Source organism: Cervus elaphus, chromosome 25, assembly GCF_910594005.1.
Source record: "Cervus elaphus chromosome 25, mCerEla1.1, whole genome shotgun sequence".
In the NCBI taxonomy this organism is placed as follows: Eukaryota; Metazoa; Chordata; class Mammalia; order Artiodactyla; family Cervidae; genus Cervus; species Cervus elaphus.
Genome location: NC_057839.1, coordinates 12,019,647 through 12,039,995, shown reverse-complemented (window position 1 = coordinate 12,039,995; position 20,349 = coordinate 12,019,647). Strand labels below are relative to the sequence as shown.

The 20,349-nt window shown below is 36.3% G+C and overlaps 2 protein-coding genes across 2 annotated transcripts in view; one reads left to right on the top strand and one right to left on the bottom strand.

The window, feature by feature from the left end:
• FCHO2 (FCH and mu domain containing endocytic adaptor 2) overlaps nt 1-20,349 on the top strand; it is a 129,971-nt gene that overhangs the window by 13,712 nt on the left and 95,910 nt on the right. Inside the window, exon 2 of the mRNA XM_043887181.1 lies at nt 5,236-5,327. Within this exon, the coding sequence (XP_043743116.1) occupies nt 5,236-5,327 (92 nt within the window). The remainder of the gene's footprint in view (nt 1-5,235; nt 5,328-20,349) is intronic.
• LOC122683531 (L-lactate dehydrogenase B chain-like) lies at nt 7,232-8,535 on the bottom strand. The gene has a single exon (XM_043887182.1). It carries the CDS (start codon nt 8,432-8,434, stop codon nt 7,430-7,432), a length of 1,005 nt encoding a protein of 334 aa, XP_043743117.1. The 5' UTR covers nt 8,435-8,535; the 3' UTR covers nt 7,232-7,429.

Genomic DNA, 20,349 nt, shown 5'->3' with positions numbered 1-20,349 from the left:
ACAATTGAAAATAAAGCTCATCACTGATGAGTAAATACCTTCTCTTAAAAACTTAGCTATTTGGATTTGAATTTCTTTTTGGTGTTCTAAAATTGATTGCAGTAGTGGTGTTATAACTCTGTAAATATACTAACATTTTTTGCATTGTACACTTTAAAAATTTTGTATCGTGTGAATTATATCACAATAAAATTGTTACTAAAAAAGAATAAAACTGAGGAGAAGAAGAAAAAAACTGGCTGTTGATAATCAAGATTTTATATCAACAGTTGTAACATACTTGGGAGAAAATTGCATTTTAAAACTGCTTATCATCATAGCTTTTAACTCTACTGCTTCTGTATTAAAGACTTGTTTATTAGAAAGTTATCTGTGCTCATTGTTCCAGTTTCCAGAAATAATTTGCTGTTAATAGTTTAGATTCTCTTTGTATGCATATATGCAACCTGTTGGGCTTCCTGGGTGGCTCAGTGGTAAAGAATCTCCTGCCAGTGCAGGAGATCTGGGTTCAATCCATGGTTCAGGAAGATTCCCTGGAGGAGTAAATGGCAACTCGCTCCAGTATTCATGCCTGGGAAATCCAAGAACAGAGGAGTCTGGCAGGCTACAGTCCATAGGGTTGCAAAGAGTCACACACAATTTAGTGACTGACCATGCATGCGTGCAACCTGTTATTTTTTTCAATGAAAATAAAGTTCTACATGTACTGTTTTACACCTTGCTTTTTTAAAAAAAGTTTTATTGGAGAATATTTTATATATCATAAAATCTACCCAATATATGTGTGCAATTCATTGATTTTTAGTAATTTTACTGAATGGTGCTGCTGCTGCTGCTAAGTCGCTTCAGTCGTGTCTGACTCTGTGCGACCCCATAGACGGCAGCCCACCAGGCTCCCCCGTCCCTGGGATTCTCCAGGCAAGAACACTGGAGTGGGTTGCCATTTCCTTCTCCAATGCAGGAAAGTGAAAAGTGAAAGTGAAGTCGCTCAGTCGTGTCCGACTCTTGGCGACCCCATGGACTGCAGCCCACCAGGCCCCTCCGTCTATGGGATTTTCCAGGCAAGAGTACTGGAGTGGGGTGCCATTGCCTTCTCTGTACTGAATGGTTCAGCCATTATCAATTTTAGAACATGTTTATCCTCCCAGTAATTAGATTATGCCCACTTAACATTTAATGCTCTTTTCTGCCCTCTACTCTGTAGATTTGCCTGTTCTGTAATTTTGTATAAACCGAATCGTACAATATATAGTCTGTTGTGTCTGGCTTTCACTTAGTAAAGTGTTTATGAGGTTAATCCATAAAGTCTTATGTGTCAGTGTTTGTTACTTTTTATTGCTAATTTGTATTCCATTGTGTGAATCTACCTCATTTTGTCTCTCCATTCATCAATTTGAGACATTTAGGTTATTCCCAACATTAGATTATTTTTGGCTTTTATGAATAATTGCATCATGCTTTTTTTTCTCACTAATAATATGTATATCTGGGCAGATTTCAGAGATTAATACTTAAAAATCGACTGCAAGATTTTAATGCAATTAAAAAACACTGTATTTCATTGTAGGAGATGCTATCATTTGTTTAACCAGTAATGTTAATGGATGTTTTTGAGTTCTGTTTTTTCACAATTATAAGCAGTACTGCAGTGAATATTTTTCCACATTTATCTTTGTATGTGTGTTTTTGTGGTATAGATTTCTACTGTGCAATTGCTGGACAAAGGGTATGAAAATTTACAGTTTTAGTGAAATACTGAAGACCAGAAAACACTTTTAGTTATAATTCTACTTGATAGTAAAACTGTTGTCTATTTGCTTGTACATTTATGTATTTGTAGTTAGCTAAGAAAAAACAAGCTCTGCTTGCTTGAATTAACAGAATATGTTAAGATAAATTTTTTTGTGTGTCGAAAAAAACTTATTACCAAAGGGAAATGGTGCTGGATGGGGATAAATTAGGAGTTTGGGATTAACCTGTACATACTACTACCTATAAAATAATCAACAAGAACCTACTGTATAGCACGGGGAACTATATTCAGTATTCTATAATAACCTATATGGGAAAATAGTCTGAAAAAGAATGTGTATGTGTGACTGAATCACTTTATTATACACCTGAAACTAACACAACGTTGTAAATCAATTATACCCCAATATAGAAGAAAAATTAATTTAAAGGATATGATAGGAACATATCCACTTCAAGGTCTAAGATGATAAAATGGATATGTAATTCAGAAATATTTCCTGTTACTTTACTTGTCTTTGAATTAGAATAAAAACACTGGCAGCTATTAAAAGATTAATTAGAACTTGGATGGAGGTACTTGCAGTGTTAAGAAAACTGGTTAATCTCAAATGGTGACAGAATTGAGTTAGGATTGCTAGTTTCAAGAGTAGTCTTCCCCATCTCCCCAGAATTTCCAATTTTTTTTCGGATGCAGATACTGAAGCCAAATGTGTCTAGACCTGAGCTCTAGTGCTCTGTCTCCTGTATGTCTCACCTGTGTACAGACGTGTGTGTACTTAATACACTGTCATCTCTTGTCAAAAGCCATAAAGTAAGTTTTGATAAGGTAATAATAGGCTTGGGTTCTTTGTTGGTACTTATCTTTGAACATTTTTCTTAAAGATACATGTATATTTGTGTGTGTGTGTGTGTGTGTGTGTGTGTGTGTGTGGAGAGAGAGCCATTTGAAGTATTAAAATTTTTGCTTAGTTTTGCCAAAGAAAAGTTAATGATCCAGTAAATATTTGTGTTAACAGGTTTGTGAAATTAAGAAAACTGCCTAGAATCAGGCGTTTTTACATTTTTTAGAGCATCAAATGAATGAGTGGGCTTTCCAGGTGGCTCAGTGGGTAAAGAACCTGCCTGCAATGCAAGAGACACCAGAGATATGGGTTTGATTCCTGGGTTGGGAAGATCCCCTGAAGGGGAGAGCAAGGCAACCCACTCCAGTATTCTTGCCTGGAGAGTCCTGTGGACAGAGGAGCCTGGCGGTCTGTAGTCCATAGGTTGCAGAGTTGGACACGACTGAACACAGCATAGCACCAGCTTATTTCTAATTTGAATATGCATAATGAATATGCATAACACACATTGGGAACCTGACTTAGAATTATGTGCCAGTGACAACTGGTAGTTGTCAGGGAAGAATTTTGGGGACAGAGAGCTCCAGACTATGGATTTTATGATTTTAGATTTCAGATTGGTTTTTCTTCAGGGTTCATGACTGTATTATGGGAGTTGGTGGATAGTTTAATTGCTTGTAGTTTCTGCAGTATATTCAAGTAATGGAATAAATCCCTTGGAGATTTCAGGTCCTTGATTATTTTGTCTGTAATTTTATTTACTAATCTTTATGTTGTTATTTTTGCTTGCTATAGACTAAAGATAATGGTTACCTCAGAGAATATTATTTTGGCTGGAATAAATTTGCATGAAAAGTCCATAGAAAGCAAAGAACTAAAGTTAGATCATACTTTATTTGAAACATGAAAAATTATAGAAACAAAAATGGATGTGTTTAGATTTATAGGAGACTGTAGTTTTATATCCTTGATAAAATGGAAACGGATGTTCAAAATGCTAGGGCTATTATTTGTATTATTTCATTACATATATTTTAATTTTTTATATGTGTCACCATCTGATTACTTGCTCTACTGGTTGACAGGTTTATTAGGAATCACTTCAACATAGCCGGAAGTTTCTATAATATGTTTCCTGTTTTTGGTCAACTGTGGAAAACTAAGTCTCAGATTGCATAACACTTGCTTTTGGCATTGCTTTCTATTTCCAACAGATATGTTCAGTTCTTCTTATTATCACTAAAGAAAAACTAAAACTACTGATTGTAAAAAGAGTTGTTGAACTTAGTTTATATTCTTTCATTTCACCCATAAAATTTCTGTTTCTAATGTTTTCTTTGTTATTACTTGCTAATTTAACTTTGTATTGGATTAAATGGCTTTAAGATTTTCTAGGGTTGTATAGTAGTCTGGTTCTGTTAATTTTCCATTAGTTGAGGTCATTGGGTTGCAAAGAGTCGGACACAACTGAGCAACTAACACATAGCCAATAGTCTGTTACTGCTCTTCTGTTAAAATTTTACCTTCTTTCTCATATCTCAAGTTAAGTTTCCTGAAAGACTTACATTAGTGATTATAAAGTGTTTTGTGGTGTTTAGTGCTTATGTGATTAGTAAATGCTGTCTTGACTCAAAAATCAGGATTTAGTTATTTTAAGTATAGACTCTGAGTTAAATAATCAGGAATCCCTCAATATAGGTTAAAGGGATTGACATGGGATTTGGTAATGGTCCATGTTTATCTTTCCTAAATTCAGTTCAGTTCAGTTCTGTCACTCAGTTGTGTCCCCCCATGCACTACAGCACGCCAGGCTTCCTTGTCCATCACCAACTCCCAGAGCTTGCTCAAACTCATGCCCATTGAGTCGGTGATGCCATCCAACCTTCTCATCCTCTGTCATCCCCTTCTCCTCCTGCCTTCAGTCTTTCCCAGCATCTGCGTCTTTTCTAATGAGTCAGCATCAGGTGGCGAAAGTATTGGAGCTTCAGCTTCATCATCCGTCCTTCCAATGAATATTCAGAATTGATTTCCTTTAGGATTGACTGGTTTGAGTTCAAGGGACTCTCAAGAGTCTTCTCCAACACCACAATTCAAAAGCATCAATTCTTCAGTACTCAGGTTTTTTTATGGTCCAACTCTCACATCCATACACAACTACTGGAAAAACCATTGCTTTGACTATGCGGACCTCTGTCAGTAAAGTACTGTCTCTGCTTTTTAATATGCTGTCTAGGTTAGTCATAGCTTTTCTTCCAAGGAGCAAGCATCTTTTAATTTCATGGCTGCAGTCACGATCTGCAGTGATTTTGGACCCCAAGAAAATAAAGTCCTAAATTACACTGCGTTTATTTTTTTAAAATTTCAAATGTGTTTCATTAATATATCCTTAATAGTGATTATATCTATAATAGTGATTATAGAGTGTGTATATGTGTGTTGTGAATATGTGTGTATATAATATATTGTACACTTTATCAAAGCCTATAGCATTCCTTTGATACAGTTTAAAATTATACAGTGGGGAGCAATGCTTAACTTAAGGAAAACAGCTCATTTGAACATTGGAATTGCATGTTAGTTATGCTTTAGTTGTTTTGATCCCTTCTTTTGTTAAACTAAAAATCTTTTTAAATTTTAGGGGGAAAAAAATAGTGGCTTTGATGTCCTTTACCATAATATGAAACATGGACAGATATCAACAAAAGAACTAGCAGATTTTGTAAGAGAAAGGTATGTATTTTTTAATAAGTCATTTAATAATTCATTATCGAGAAACATTTCAGAATATGAATAATTGAGAAAAATTTTAGTTGGATTTGAATAAAAGTAATCAATTACTCTTAAAAAAATATACTCTAGTTATACTTTAAAGTCATGGTTCTCTGTATCTATCCACTGCGGGCTCTACTTAGCTCTCAGTGGCATTGATGTGGTTTGCAGATCACTGCTTGAGAATATTATCTATATATTTTTTATTGAATATGCTAGCAAGGTGATAAAACTGAGGAATTTTGTAGGGTAAGAAGTACTGTTTCTTTAAGTATGTCATTAAACATACTAAAATAACTTGAAAAGACTTAAGTTATCTGAATTTGTCATTTAGCTATATAGTTTTATGACTTTTATTTTTAAAAATCCTTAATTATATGTTTTTAAATCGTGCAAATTTACAAAACATAGTTTTCTTTAATACTCTTAGAATATAATAGTCAATTAAAAACTATCCGTATAAGCATAATTTAATTGATTAAGGCTATTTTGTGGCTGGTTCCACTTGGTAATTTTTATGTGTGAACACATTTAAAATGTTTTCCTTGTTAATATGGGGATATGTTGCCTTTAGATACAATACACCATTCATTTATTCTTTCCATGTATATCCCACATCTGCTGTGTGCCAGGCATTTGTGTGGATTTGGGGAATGTGGTGATAAGGATTCAGCTTCTGCCTTCTTAGAGTTTATCAACTGGTCGGAATTGGGGAACTAAGTATTTAACGTTAGACAAATCCTCTTTGACTTCCACCTTTCTGCTGCAGTTGAAAGGGGGACCATAAGCCCTAAGTGCTGTGGATAAAGCTGTCCCTTACTGATAGACTTTCCATCACTGAAAAGAGTAATAGGTGAGACTGTGGAACTCTGCTTCTCCTGGCCCACCCTCTAGCCTCCTTCTCGACCAACACTTACATCACTACTATAATTATCTACCTTGAGACCAATAGGGCAGTTGTAATTATGCCTTTTAGTCTGGATTATGTCAGTTACTATAAGAAGTCCAGGTCTCGTGGGTCATCCTCCTTTGTTCAGAATCTGACCCGTGAATGTTTCTGTGGGCATTGAGAAAACACCTCCTTCCCCTTGACCACTGCTACTTTATTTTTCTCCATAGCACTTAACAGCCACCTGATATGAGTGATATTTTACTTATTTAGTCTCTCTTTCCCCACTAGAATATAAATCCCACAAGAAGGGTTTTTTTTTTTTTTCTTTTTTGCTTATTCATCATCTTGCACTTAGGATAGAGCTTGGCCCTTGGTAGGCCCTCAGGAAACATTTTTTGATAGAATGAATTTCTAACAGCACTGTCCTGATCCAAGCTGTCATTATTGTTGCCTGGACTGTAGCAGTAGTGCCTAACTGTCCTCTATCTATTAGGAGAACTGTCCTATTTTCCTGCAATTTATTCTCTGTACTGCAATTGGAGGTTTCTTTTTCAAACTACAGTGTGAAAGTTCAAAGTGAACTCTTTCAAAATTCAGTTTGTTACTTCTCCTGTTGAAACCACTTCAGAGGCTTCTGATTGCTTTTAAGAGGCCTACATGGTATGACCCCAAATTGCCTTTCAGACTTTAGCTCATACCAGACTTAACGTTTATTTAGACTCCTTTTTCCTCTCTAGAAACATTGGCTATTTTATTGACAGGCTTTTATCAGTCGAAGTTTTATACATGCTTAGTCTTTATTTGTACGTACTGACCTTAGAGGTCAGCAATGTATTAATACTCACCTTTCCAGGGATTCCTTTCCTAATCTCTTTGACTAGGTCAAAATCACCTTTTATAATCTCTCTCAAGATCATATATCTGTTTGTAGTATTTATAAAATGTTGTAATTTCTTTTTTTTTTTTTTTTCACTACGCTAGGTGGTTTATTTTATTTGTTCAAGGACTCATCTTGCAAGCTTTAATAGCAAGCATGGGCTTTGATTCTGGGAGCCCATATTCAGACTTAGGAAGACAAAAGCGAACTGTGCTCCATGTACATGGACGCAAACTAAAGGCTTGTGGTTAATCAAATCGTAGTTTTAAGTTTCTACAGCCTCGCAGCCAGAAGTCACAGGTCCTTTAGGTCCTTCTGGATGCCCCAGAGGGTATCTGCACTCTTCTTGAGTTGGGCAACCTCTTCATCCTTCAGCTTCTGGTTGATAACGCTGGTTAACCCCCGAGCATTCAGGACACATGGAAGGCTCAGGAAGACTTCATTCTCAATGCCATACATGCCCTTCACCATTGTTGACACTGGGTGAATCCTGGATAGATTTTTCAACATGGATTCAATAAGATCAGCCACACTTAATCCAATAGCCCAGTTGGTATATCCTTTTAGCTTAATGACTTCATAGGCACTCTCAACCACCATCTTATGCACTTCCTTCCAATTTTCACTATCATCGTCTGTTCCCATTTCTGGATTCAGTTCCTGGAGAGAAACGCCTGCCACATTCACTCCGCTCCAAACAGCCACGCTTGAGTCGCCATGTTCTCCCAAAATCCATCCGTGGCAGCTGCTGGGATGAATGCCAAGTTTTTCAGCCATAAGATAGCGAAATCTAGCAGAATCCAGATTACATCCACTCCCAATCACACGGTGCTTGGGTAATCCACTTAGTTTCCAGGTAACGTATGTGAGAATATCCACTGGGTTGGAAACCACAATGATGATGCAGTCAGGACTGTACTTGACAATCTGAGGAATGATGAACTTGAAGACGTTAACGTTCCTTTGCACCAAATTCAGGCGACTCTCCCCCTCTTGCTGGCGAACTCCTGCAGTTACCAGCACGATCTTGGAATTGGCAGTGACAGAGTAATCTTTGTCTGCCACAATTTTTGGTGTCTGAAGGAATAAGCTCCCATGCTGCAGGTCCATCATTTCTCCCTTGAGTTTATCTTCCAAAACATCCACAAGAGCAAGCTCATCAGTCAGGGACTTTCCCAGAATGCTGATGGCACATGCCATACCAACTTGTCCAACACCCACTACAGTGATCTTATTGTTTGGGGTTGTTCCCTCTTCTTCGGCAACTGGTGCAATCAGTTTGTCCTTAAGAGTTGCCATTGTGCCCAGGGGAAAGAAAGTTCTCCAGACAGTGGTGAGGGCTGCACGAAGAAGACGAGGTCAGCAGCGTGCGTCTCCTCCGGCGCAGGATCAGCAAGGAGGGCGTTGTAATTTCTTATTTTTGTTATTTGTTTCTATGTTCTTCTATAAGGGAAACAGTATACAATATTCTGTTGTATCCCAGTGCCTAGCATAGAGCCTGAAGCAATTGGATACTCATATTTCTTAAAGGAGTGAATGAGAAAGAAAAGAAGAAAAGATATACACACAAACATATGCTATGCACTAAGAATTTGCATGTGAGTGTGTGTATGTACGCTCAGTCACTTCAGTCGTGTCCGAATTTTTGCGACCCTATGTACTAATAGGGTCTTTGCGAGCCTGCCAGGTTCCTCTGTCCATGGGGTTCTCCCAGCAAGAATACTGGAGTGTGTTACTATGCCCTCCTCCAGAGATCTTCCCGGCCCAGGGATTGAACCTGCCTTTCTTACATCTCCTGCACTGGCAGGTGAGCTCTTTACCTCTAGTGCCACCTGGGAAGCCCAAGGATTTGCATACACTGTCTCATTTAACTGTCGAAACTCTTAAGTCTCATTTTATAGATAAAACAGCTGGGGCCCAGAAGTGTTAAATAACTTCTCAAGCTAATCGTTCAGACTTTCTTTCTCTCATACCCTGGTAATTCTTTCCTCCCCTCTTGCATGCTTGCTTCCTTTCTCCTTTGCTCCTTTCTTTCTTCCCTCTCTCCCTCCCTCCCTGCTTGTGGCTTTATTGAGGTATAACTGACGTACAATATATTGCATATATTTGAAGCATAGAGTTCAATACATTTTGGCATATACATACACTCATGACCATCACCACAATCAAGATAGTGAGCATATTTATCTTTCCCTGGTAATTCCTTCCTTCTCTCCCCACCCCCCATCCATAAGCTAATACTAGTTTGCTTTTGATACTTAGGTTAATTGCATTTTCTAGTATTTCATCTAAATGGAATCTTGCAAGATATACTTAGCTGTCCAGTGCTTTCACTCAGTATAATTATTTTGAGGTTGGTCCATGTTGTTGCATGTGTCACTAATTTATTCTTTGCTCTTGAGTAGTGTTCCATTTTGGAGAAGGCAATGGCAACCCACTCCAGTACTCTTGCCTGGAAAATCCCATGGACGGAGGAGCCTGGTGGGCTGTAGTCCATGGGGTTGTGAAGAGTCAGACATGACTGAGCAACTTCACTTTCACTTTTCACTTTCCTGCATTGGAGAAGGAAATGGCAACCCACTCCAGTGTTCTTGCCTGGAGAATCCCAGGGACGGGGGAGCCTGGTGGGCTGCCGTCTATGGGGTCGCACAGAGTTGGACACGACTGAAGCGACTTAGCAGCAGCAGCAGCAGGAGCAGTGTTCCATTTACGGATATATGGTAATTTTATCTGTCAAAGGAAGTAAGTTATACCTATCTTTTGAACTTTGAATTAATTCTGTAGTAGGTATTTTTTCTGACTTCTGTTATTCAGCACTGTTGTGAGATTCATTTGTGTTGAATTTATTTATAATGCTGTTTAATATCAAATTATGTAAATATACTGAATGTATTTATCTATTACTATTGACAGATATTTAGGATGTTTCCAGGTTTTTGCTGTTACAAGTAATACTGCTTTGAATATTCTTGCACATGTGTCTCAGTGTCACATATTTATATTAGTTAATTACCCTGGAGTAGAATTGGAACAGGATTCCATGGACAGAGGAGCCTGGTGGGCTACACTCCATGGGGTCACAAAGAGTAGGACTACAGGCCAATATCACTGATGAACATAGATGCAAAAATCCTTAACAAAATTCTAGCAAACAGAATCCAACAACATATTAAAAAGATCATACATCATGACCAAGTGGGCTTTATCCCAGGAATGCAAGGATTCTTTAATATCCAAAAATCAATCAATGTAATACACCACATTAACACATTGAAAGATAAACACCATATGATTATCTCAATAGATGCAGAAAAAGCCTTTGACAAAATTCAACATCCATTTATGATAAAAACTCTCCAGAAAGCAGGAATAGAAGGCACACACCTCAACATAATAAAAGCTATATATGACAAACCCACAGCAAACATTATCCTCAATGGTGAAAAATTGAAAGCATTTCCCTTAAAGTCAGGAACAAGACAAGGGTGCCCACTCTCATCACTACTATTCAACATAGTTTTGGAAGTGTTGGCCACAGCAATCAGAGCAGAAAAAGAAATAAAAGGAATTCAGATAGGAAAATAAGAAGTAAAACTCTCACTGTTTACAAACGACATGATCCTCTACATAGAAAACCCTAAAGACTCTACCAGAAAATTACTAGAGCTAATCAATGAATACAGTAATGTTGCAGGATATAAAATTAACACACAGAAATCCCTTGCATTCCTATATACTAACAATGAGAAAACAAAGAGAAATTAAGGAAACAATACCATTCACCATTGCAACAACAAGAATAAAATACTTAGGAGTATATCTACCTAAAGAAAAGAAAAACCTATATATAGAAAACTATAAAACACTGATGAAAGAAATCAAAGAGGACACAAATAGATGGAGAAATATACCGTGTTCATGGATTGGAAGAATCAATATTGTGAAAATGACTATACTACCCAAAGCAACCTATAGATTCAATGCAATCCCTATCAAGCTACCAACGGTATTCTTCACAGAACTAGAAAAAATAATTTCACAGTTTGTATGGAAATACAGAAAAGCTCGAACAGCCAAAGTAATCTTGAGAAAGAAGAATGGAACTGGAGGAATCAACCTGCCTGACTTCAGACTCTACTACAAAGCCACAGTCATCAAGACAGTATGGTACTGGCACAAAGACAGAAATATAGATCAATGGAACAGAATAGAAAGCCCAGAGATAAATCCACGTACCTATGGACACCTTATCTTCGACAAAGGAGGCAAGGATATACAATGGAAAAAAGACAGCCTCTTTAACAAGTGGTGCTGGGAAAACTGGTCAACCACTTGTAAAAGAATGAAACTAGAACACTTTCAAACACCACACACAAAAATAAACTCAAAACGGATTAAAGATCTAAATGTAAGACCAGAAACTATAAAACTCCTAGAGGAGAACATAGGCAAAACACTCTATGACATAAATCATAGCAGGATCCTCTATGACCCACCTCCCAGAATATTGGAAATAAAAGCAAAACTAAACAAATGGGACCTAATGAAACTTAAAAGCTTTTGCACAACAAAGGAAACTATAAGCAAGGTGAAAAGACAACTACTACAATATTGTAAAGTAATTAGCCTCCAACTAATAAAAATAAATGGGAAAAAAAAAAACAGCCCTCAGAATGGGAGAAAATAATAGCAAACGAAGCAACAGACAAAGGATTAATCTCAAAAATATACAAGCAACTCCTGCAGCTCAATTCCAGAAAAATAAATGACCCAATCAAAAAATGGGCCAAAGAACTAAACAGACATTTCTCCAAAGAAGACATACAGATGGCTAGCAAACACATGAAAAGATGCTCAACATCACTCATTATTAGAGAAATGCAAATCAAAACCACAATGAGGTACCATTACACGCCAGTCAGGATGGCTGCTATCCAAAAGTCTACAAGCAATAAATGTTGGAGAGGGTGTGGAGAAAAGGGAACCTTCTTACACTGTTGGTGGGAATGCAAACTAGTACAGCCGCTATGGAGAACAGTGTGGAGATTCCTTAAAAAACTGGAACTAGAACTGCCATATGACCCAGCAGTCCCACTCCTGGGCATACACACTGAGGAAACCAGATCCGAAAGAGACACGTGCACCCCAGTGTTCATTGCAGCACTGTTTATAATAGCCAGGACATGGAAGCTACCTAGATGCCCACCAGCAGACGAATGGATAAGGAAGCTGTGGTACATATGCACCATGGAATATTACTCAGCCATTAAAAAGAATTCATTTGAATCAGTTCTAATGAGATGGATGAAACTGGAGCCCATTAGACAGAGTGAAGTAAGCCAGAAAGATAAAGACCAGTACAGTATACTAACACATATATATGGAATTTAAAAAGATGGTAACGATAACCCTATATGCAAAACAGAAAAAGAGACACAGGATATTCAGAACAGACTTTGGGACTCTGTGGGAGAAGGCGAGGGAGGGATGTTCTGAGAGAATAGCATTGAAACAAGTATACTATCAAGGGTGAAACAGATCACCAGCCCAGGTTGGATGCATGAGACAAGTGCTCAGGGCTGGTGCACTGGGAAGACCCAGAGGGATGGGATGGGGAACACATGTATATCCATGGCTGATTCATGTCAATGTATGGCAAAAACCACTACAATATTGTAAAGTAATTAGCCTCCAACTAATAAAAATAAATGAGGGGAAAAAAAAAAAAAAGAGTAGGACATGACTGAGCGACTAACGCTTTCAATTTGACTTTCATTTACCCTGGAGTAGAATTGCCAAGTCTTAAGAGTATGTGTATGTTCAACTCTAGTAGATAATGTCAAAGAATTTTCCAAGGTGGTTGTACCAACTTACAGCAGCAGCAGCCTTGTTGGAGAGTTCCAGCTGCTCCATGTCCTCAGCAGCACTTGTTTTATCTATCCTTTTATTGAGCCACACTGATAAGTAGTACTCATTGTGGTTTTAACTTGTATGTCCCTGATGAATAATGAAATTGAACATCCTTTCATATATAATTGGCATCTTTTCTTTAATGAAGTATCTGTTCATCTTTTTCCTATTTTTCTGGTTTTTCTTTCCTTTTAAAAAATACATTGGAAAAAAAATCTTTATATATTCTAGATAAAAGCAATTTGTCAGTTATGTGTTGCAGATTTATGTAAACATGCTTGCATTTTATATTTTGATTTTTATGTCCAGCAGCCTGGAAATTCTTACTTATTCTGGTAATTTTATTTATCTGTAGATTCTTTGGGATTTTCTGTGTCTTCAGTCATCTTGCAAAAATGACAGTTTTACCTCTCCCTTTTTAATCTGTATGTGTTTTATTTCATTTCTTATTGCACTGGCATACACCAGCAGTGTAATGTTGAACAGAGATGGTGATGAGAGGCACCCTAGTCTTGTTTCCAGTCCCACATCACACTCTTAAATATTTATTCCAGTTCTTTTTCCTACTGTTTATGAGATTGTGGAAATTCTACATATTGTTTTGTAAGGCATTTGTTTCCGTTTTCAAGAAAAAAATGAATGGATGTTTTCTTTGTTTTTATTTCTTTGGTTAATCTTAATTACATTGAATTTTGAACTTTCCAGTCCTGATATAAGCCAAATTTAGTGGAGATGTATTAATCATTTTTATACATTAGAGCTGTTTGCTGCTATTTTATTTTGTATTTTTGCATCTATATTTATGAGTGAGATTGACCTGAAAATTTCCTTTCTTTAAATGTCCTTCTTAGATTTTGCTAATCAAGGTTTGTTGGCATCATAAAATGAGTTGGGGTATATTCCCTATTTTTGTATTCCCTGGAAAAAGTTTGTGGAAGATTATAGTTTCTTCCTTACGTGTTTTTTTTTTTTTTCCTTACGTGTTTTATAGAATTCGCTGGTAAAACCACCTGGTCTTGAAATTGTCTTTGTAGGAAAGTTTTAAATAATATATTTAATTTTTTAAATAGTTACAGGACTATTCAGATATTGAGTTTGGTAAGTTGTTTTTTAAGGAGTTTTCCTTTATGTAAATTTTCAAATATATTGGCAAAAAGTTTTTCTTAATATTCTTCAGTGAACTTTTAAAATTGTCTACAGGATCTGTACTGATGTCTTACTTTTTATTCCCAATACTGGTTATTTGTGTCTTCTACCTTTTTTCATGATCAATCTCATTGGATGTTTGTTGGTTTTAATAGTTTTTATGAAGAACTAGTTATTAACTTTGTTGATCTCTTTTTATATATATTTATTTTCTGTTTTGTTAACTTCTATATTTCCTTAAACTTTGTGTTCAAGTTGCTGTTCTTTTGCTAAGTTTTGGGGGATGGATGCTTAACTTAATAATTTTCAACTTTTTTCTGATATTTTCATTTAATTCTATATATTTCCCTCAAGCCTTGCTTTTGTTGTACTCCATTATTTTTGAGAAATAGGATTTTCATTGTACTTTGTTTAAATATATTTTTAAAGTTTCATTGTATTTTCTTTCTTGCCTCTCTGGGTTATTCAGATGTGTATTTCTTAATTTCCAAATATGTGTTCATTTTTAAAGATTTTTTTTTCTTTTTTTCAAGCTTAATTGCATTGTGGTTAGAGAACATACTCTATATGATTTCAGTGTTTTGAAATTTGTTGACACTTGATTTTATGGACCAGGATAGAGTCAATTTTAGTAAATATTTTTACCTACCTGAAAGTATTTTGCATTTGCTGGATATCAAGTTCTCTATATATTATGGTAAATTTGTGAATTCTGCTGTTCCAATTCTAATATATTCTCATTGTTTTTTGTTTTTTAATCCTGCTCATTTTATCAGTTTCTTAAAGAGCTGTTTTGAAAGTCTCATATGTAGATTATGAATGTTCATCTATGTAGTTCTGCCACTTTCTGCTTTGTATATTTGGGGCCATATGGATAGAAATTTAGAACTGGTACATCTTCAGGTAAATTGAACTTTTTAAAAAAATTCATTCTAAAGTGTCCTATTTTATATCTAGCAGTGTTTCTTTGTGTTGACGTCATCTTTATTTAAAGTTTCATCTGTTTGCATTTAGTTAGTATTTGCATGATATTTATATATTTTTTGTTACCTGTATTGTTGTGGTGTAGATGTGTTTCTCGTTTGTTTTTAAAGCTATTTTCACAATCTTTATTCTTTAATTGGATCGTTTAGTCCGTTCAGTTCACTTCAGTTCAGTTGCTCAGTCATGTCCGACTCCTTGCAGCCCCATGAACTGCAGCACACCAGGCCTCCCTGTCCATCACCAACTCCCGGAGTTTACCCAAACCCATGTCCATCGAGTTGATGATGCCATCCAACCATCTCATGCTCTGTCATCCCCTTCTCCTCCTGCCCTCAATCTTCCCCAGCATCAGGGTCTTTTCAAATTAGTCAGTTCTTCGCATCAGGTGGCCAAAGTATTGGAGTTTCAGCTTCAACATCAGTCCTGTCAATGAACACCCAGGACTGATCTCCTTTAGGATGGACTGGTTGGATCTCCTTGCAGTCCAAGGGACTCTCCAGAGTCTTCTCCAACACCACAGTTCAAAAGCATCAATTCTTCTGCTCTCATTTTTCTTTATAGTCCAACTCTCACATCCATTCATGACCACTGGAAAAACCATAGCCTTGACTAGATGGACTTTTGTTGGCAAAGTAATGTCTGTGCTTTTTAATATTGCTGTCTAGGTTGGTCATAACTTTCCTTCCAAGGAGTAACTGTCTTTTAATTTCATGGCTGCAGTCACCATCTGCAGTGATCTTGGAGCCCAGAAAAATGATTAAACAAAACATATGAAAAACATAACCACTTGGCTTGAACAAATAAACTAGACATTAAAAATATTTAATTATTAATTTTGTTAGCTGGGTAATATTATTGTCCTCTAAATCATTAGCTGTTAAGAGATACATACATAAGTGTCTATGGACAGGTAGTAATTTGATGTCAGAGAACTGTTTTAAACAAAATTGTGAAAATACTAAAAACTGTTGAAACTATATTCCAGTTCATTACTTAGTGGTTTATAATAAAAATCTAAAGAAACACACACAAAAATGGCATATAAGTGTACGTTTACACAATAAAAAGTGTCTTAAAAATAGAAAACTTTTAATTTCCAGAGTAAAAAATCAAGCACACATACTCACTAATGGAATATAAAGCATATAAGTCAGGAGATGGTAGTGTTCTCAGGTTCCTGCGTTTTCAGGAAGATCATATAAGTACCAATTATTACTAGAAATTAATACATCAAGGAAGTATGTTACAATCTCTAGGATAACCACTAAAAAACAAGGCTATTCTAAGGTGAGAGAAGAAAAACATGTAATAGAATAAAATGTAGCAACTGAATCAAATTGAGTTCAATATTTTGATGAGAATACTTCATTGGCAATATGTATACTTCCATCAAAGACATATAATATTTTGGTTTAATCTCTTTTGTGATGTTAGTAGCCATTGATGCTCATCACCTAGAACCATTATTTTATTAAGGGTTTACTTTCATTTGTATTCTTGCTGGGTATAGTATTCTAGTTGAAAGATTTTTTTTTGTTATTTTTTAGTAGCAGTTTTAGATTTAAAACAAAATTGATAGCCAGGCTCCTCTGTCCATGGAATTCTCCAGGGAAGAATACTGGAATGCGTTTCCATTTCCTTCTCCAGGGGATCTTCCTGACCCAGGAATCGAACCTGGGTCTCCTGCATTGCAGGCAGATTCTTTACTGACTGAGCCACCAGGGAAGCTGAAATTGAAAGGAGGTTTCGTGTGTGTCCCTGTCCCCCTGTCCCGTTATCAACATTACTCATCAGAATGATACTTTTTTTTTTTAACCAAGAATGAATCTACATTGATAACATCACAATCATCCAAAATCCGTAGTTGACCTTGGGGTTCAATCTTTGGTGTTATACATTCTATGGGTTGGTCAATGTATGATGACATATACCGTTCATTATAATATTCTGCGGAGTATTTTCACTTCTCTAGAACCCTTTGTGTTCTGTTTTAATGTTTCCATAGTTTTGCCTTTTTGAGAATGTCATTTTGTAGTTGACTCTTAAATAGCACAGAGATTAGGGGTGCCAACCCTCTGTGTAGTTGAATATCGTGTATCTTTTTACAGTGGATACTTGATATCTGCAATTTTGTATCCATGGATTCAAACAGTTGTGGATCATTTAGTAATCTGTGTATAAGTGGTCCCACACAATTCACACCTGTGGTGCTCAAAGGTCAACTGTAGTTGGAACCATACAGTATGTAATAATAGCATTTTTAGGTTGGCTTTTTTCACTTAGTAATATGCTGAATAATATCCCACTGTCTGGATGTGAATTATTTATTCATTTATCCTTTCTATCTGTTCTACTGAAGGACAGACATCTTGGTTGCTTTTCAGTTTTGACATCTTGGTTGCTTTTCAGTTACGAGCAAACCTACTGTAACCATTCTTGTGCATGAACATAAGTTTTCAACTCCTCTGAGTATATAGCAGAGAATACAATTGCTAGATTGTGAGGTAAGAGGCTTGTGAAGTGGCTATATTATTTTGCATTCTCACCAGCAATGAGAGAGAATTTCTGTTGCTCCACATCCTTGCTATTGTCAGTGTTCTAGACTGTGGCCATTCTAATAGATACATAGTGGTATCTTGTTTTAATTTACATTTCCCTGATGACATATGATGTAGAGCATCTTTTCATATGCTTATCTGTCATCTGTATATTATCTTTGGTGAGGTGTCTCTTAAGGTTTTTGGTACATTTTTAAATCAGGTTGTTTTCTTACTGTTGAGCTTTAAGAGTCAACAATATATTTGGGATAACATTTTTATTTTTTTTCTCATTCTTTTGCAAATAGTTTATCCCAGTCTGTGGCTTGTCCTCTTATTTTCTTGACATCATCTTTCACAGAGCTGGTTTTTATTTTAATGAAGTCCAACTTATCAATGAATTCTTGCATAAATTGTGTCTTTAGTGATTTATCTAAAAAGACATCACCATAGCCAAGGTCATCTAAGTTTTCTCCTATGTTGTCTTCCAGGAGTTTTATGGTTTTTGCATTTTACTAATTAAAAAAAAATCTTCAAAGATTATTGCATTGTTTACTGTTCAGATGTTAGCTGTCAGTCTAATTATTGTTCCTTTGAAGGTAACATTTGATGGTGGGAAGGGTTTAGCTGCTTTTAGATTTTCTGTCTTTGACCTTCCCCAGTTTTACTGTGATGTGACTTAATCTTTTTATTTTTATTTATGTGTACATATCTTTTTATTTGTCCTCTTAGGATTTGGTGGGCTAACTTGAACCTGTGGTTTGATAGCTTTTATCAGTTTTGGAAAATTTGTCAGCATTATCTCTTGTAGATAGTTCTTCTGACCCATTCTTACTTTCTCTTACATGTCAGATATTTTTGCATTGTCCTTTTTAAAAATTTTTCTTTTCTGTTTCCCAGTCTTTTGTTTCATTGAGCTTTTCTTATTTTAAAATTAATTTTTGTTGGATTGTAGTTGATTTACAATATTGTATTAGTTTATGTTTCACTGAGCTTTAAACCAGAATAGATCCTTCTCACCTCTCTCTAGTTTACCAGTTCTCACTACAGTGTATTGGAGGTTGGAAATGGCAACCCACTCCAGTATTCTTGCCTGGAGAATCCCATGGACAGAGGAGCCTGGTGGACTTTAGTCCATGGGGTCACAAAGAGTCAGACACGACTGAGTGACTAACACACACTATAGTGTATTAAATCTACAGTTTAACTGCATCCGTTGAGATATTAATTTTGGTTATTGTATTTTTCAGATGCAGAATTTATATTTTTATGATACATAAACTCATAAAGTCTGAGCTTTATAATATTAACATTTGGAAGATTGTTAAATTTGTTTCTGCTGATTGTTCATCTTATCTTGTTTCTTTATGTGCCTGGTGGTGGTTTGAAAGTGTTTAAGACAACCATGCAGGGTCCAGTATCAAGAGTTTGAAAAGATAAGAGTGTGTAGTCACTTTGAGATCTTGCCTACTTAGGTTCATCCTTAACTCCTTATGCTTACTCTTTGGATCTCAATTTAAAGGATATGGATTTTCTCACGCTTCCCACCTGGGGCAAGTCTGAAGCTAGTTTTATATCCCTTACACTGTGAGGCTTTGCTCCATTTCTCAGTCTTAGCTGCCCCCAGGGAAAAGCTGCCCTATATATGTTTCTCTCTGGGTATCCTTCTCTTGGATCTTGGCTTGCTGATTCTTAACTGGTCTTTAGTTCTCGGATGCCTTTTAGGCATACCTCCCACTTCTACTTTTCTCCTTTCTCCGAGATTTAAAAACTTCCCCCAGACCCGCCAGTGCGAGGGTTTCCTGGTGTCTGGAAACTTCCTCTATCAAGACTCCCTTCCTGGAACGGATCTCTGTCCCTAGCTCTTTTGTCTCTCTTTTTATCTTTTATATTTTGTCCTACCTCCTTTCAAAGACAATGGGCTGCTTTTCTGGGCGCCTGATGACCTCAGCTAGCGATCAGAAGTTGTTTTGTGAAGTTTGCTCTGCGTTCAATTGTTCTTTCAATGAATTTGTAGGAGAGAAAGTGGTCTCCCCGGTCCTCCGCCATCTTGGCTCCTCCCTACTTTTCTCCTTTCTCATTGGAAGGTTTTTAGATCAATTTGCTGTTACTGGAAATTGAACTATTTTTCCTTCCTGTTTAACTTATTCACTGATATATTATTTCTGTATTAACTTTTAAAAAATTATCAAAGTACTACTCTTGTAATACAGTATATTAAAAAGACACATAGAAGTTTAAAGGAGCAGAAAAAAATCACAGTGCTGTCAATGAGAGGTGGTTACTGTTAATATTTCCTTTTTTTAAAAAGAGTTTTTGTAGGGTTGGGTTTGGGGAAGAGTTTGGAGGTAAGCTTATTTTGGATATTCTGAGTTTGAGGTGACTAAAATTCTAGGTAGAGTTATGCTTGAGGCATTTAGATACTAAACAGATGATTTGATTCAAGAGCAGGGTGTCGATCTGAATTTGTGCATTAAAAACAATGTTAGTTGAACCTATCAAAGTAAATAAATGGAAGGCAGTGGTGGTTGTAGACTTCCTCTGTTAAGGGTGGCACAGATTGAGAAAGGATAGGGTAATTATGGGAGACGTAAGATAGAACTTAACTTTTGTAGAGTTGGAAAGGCGAAGACAGCA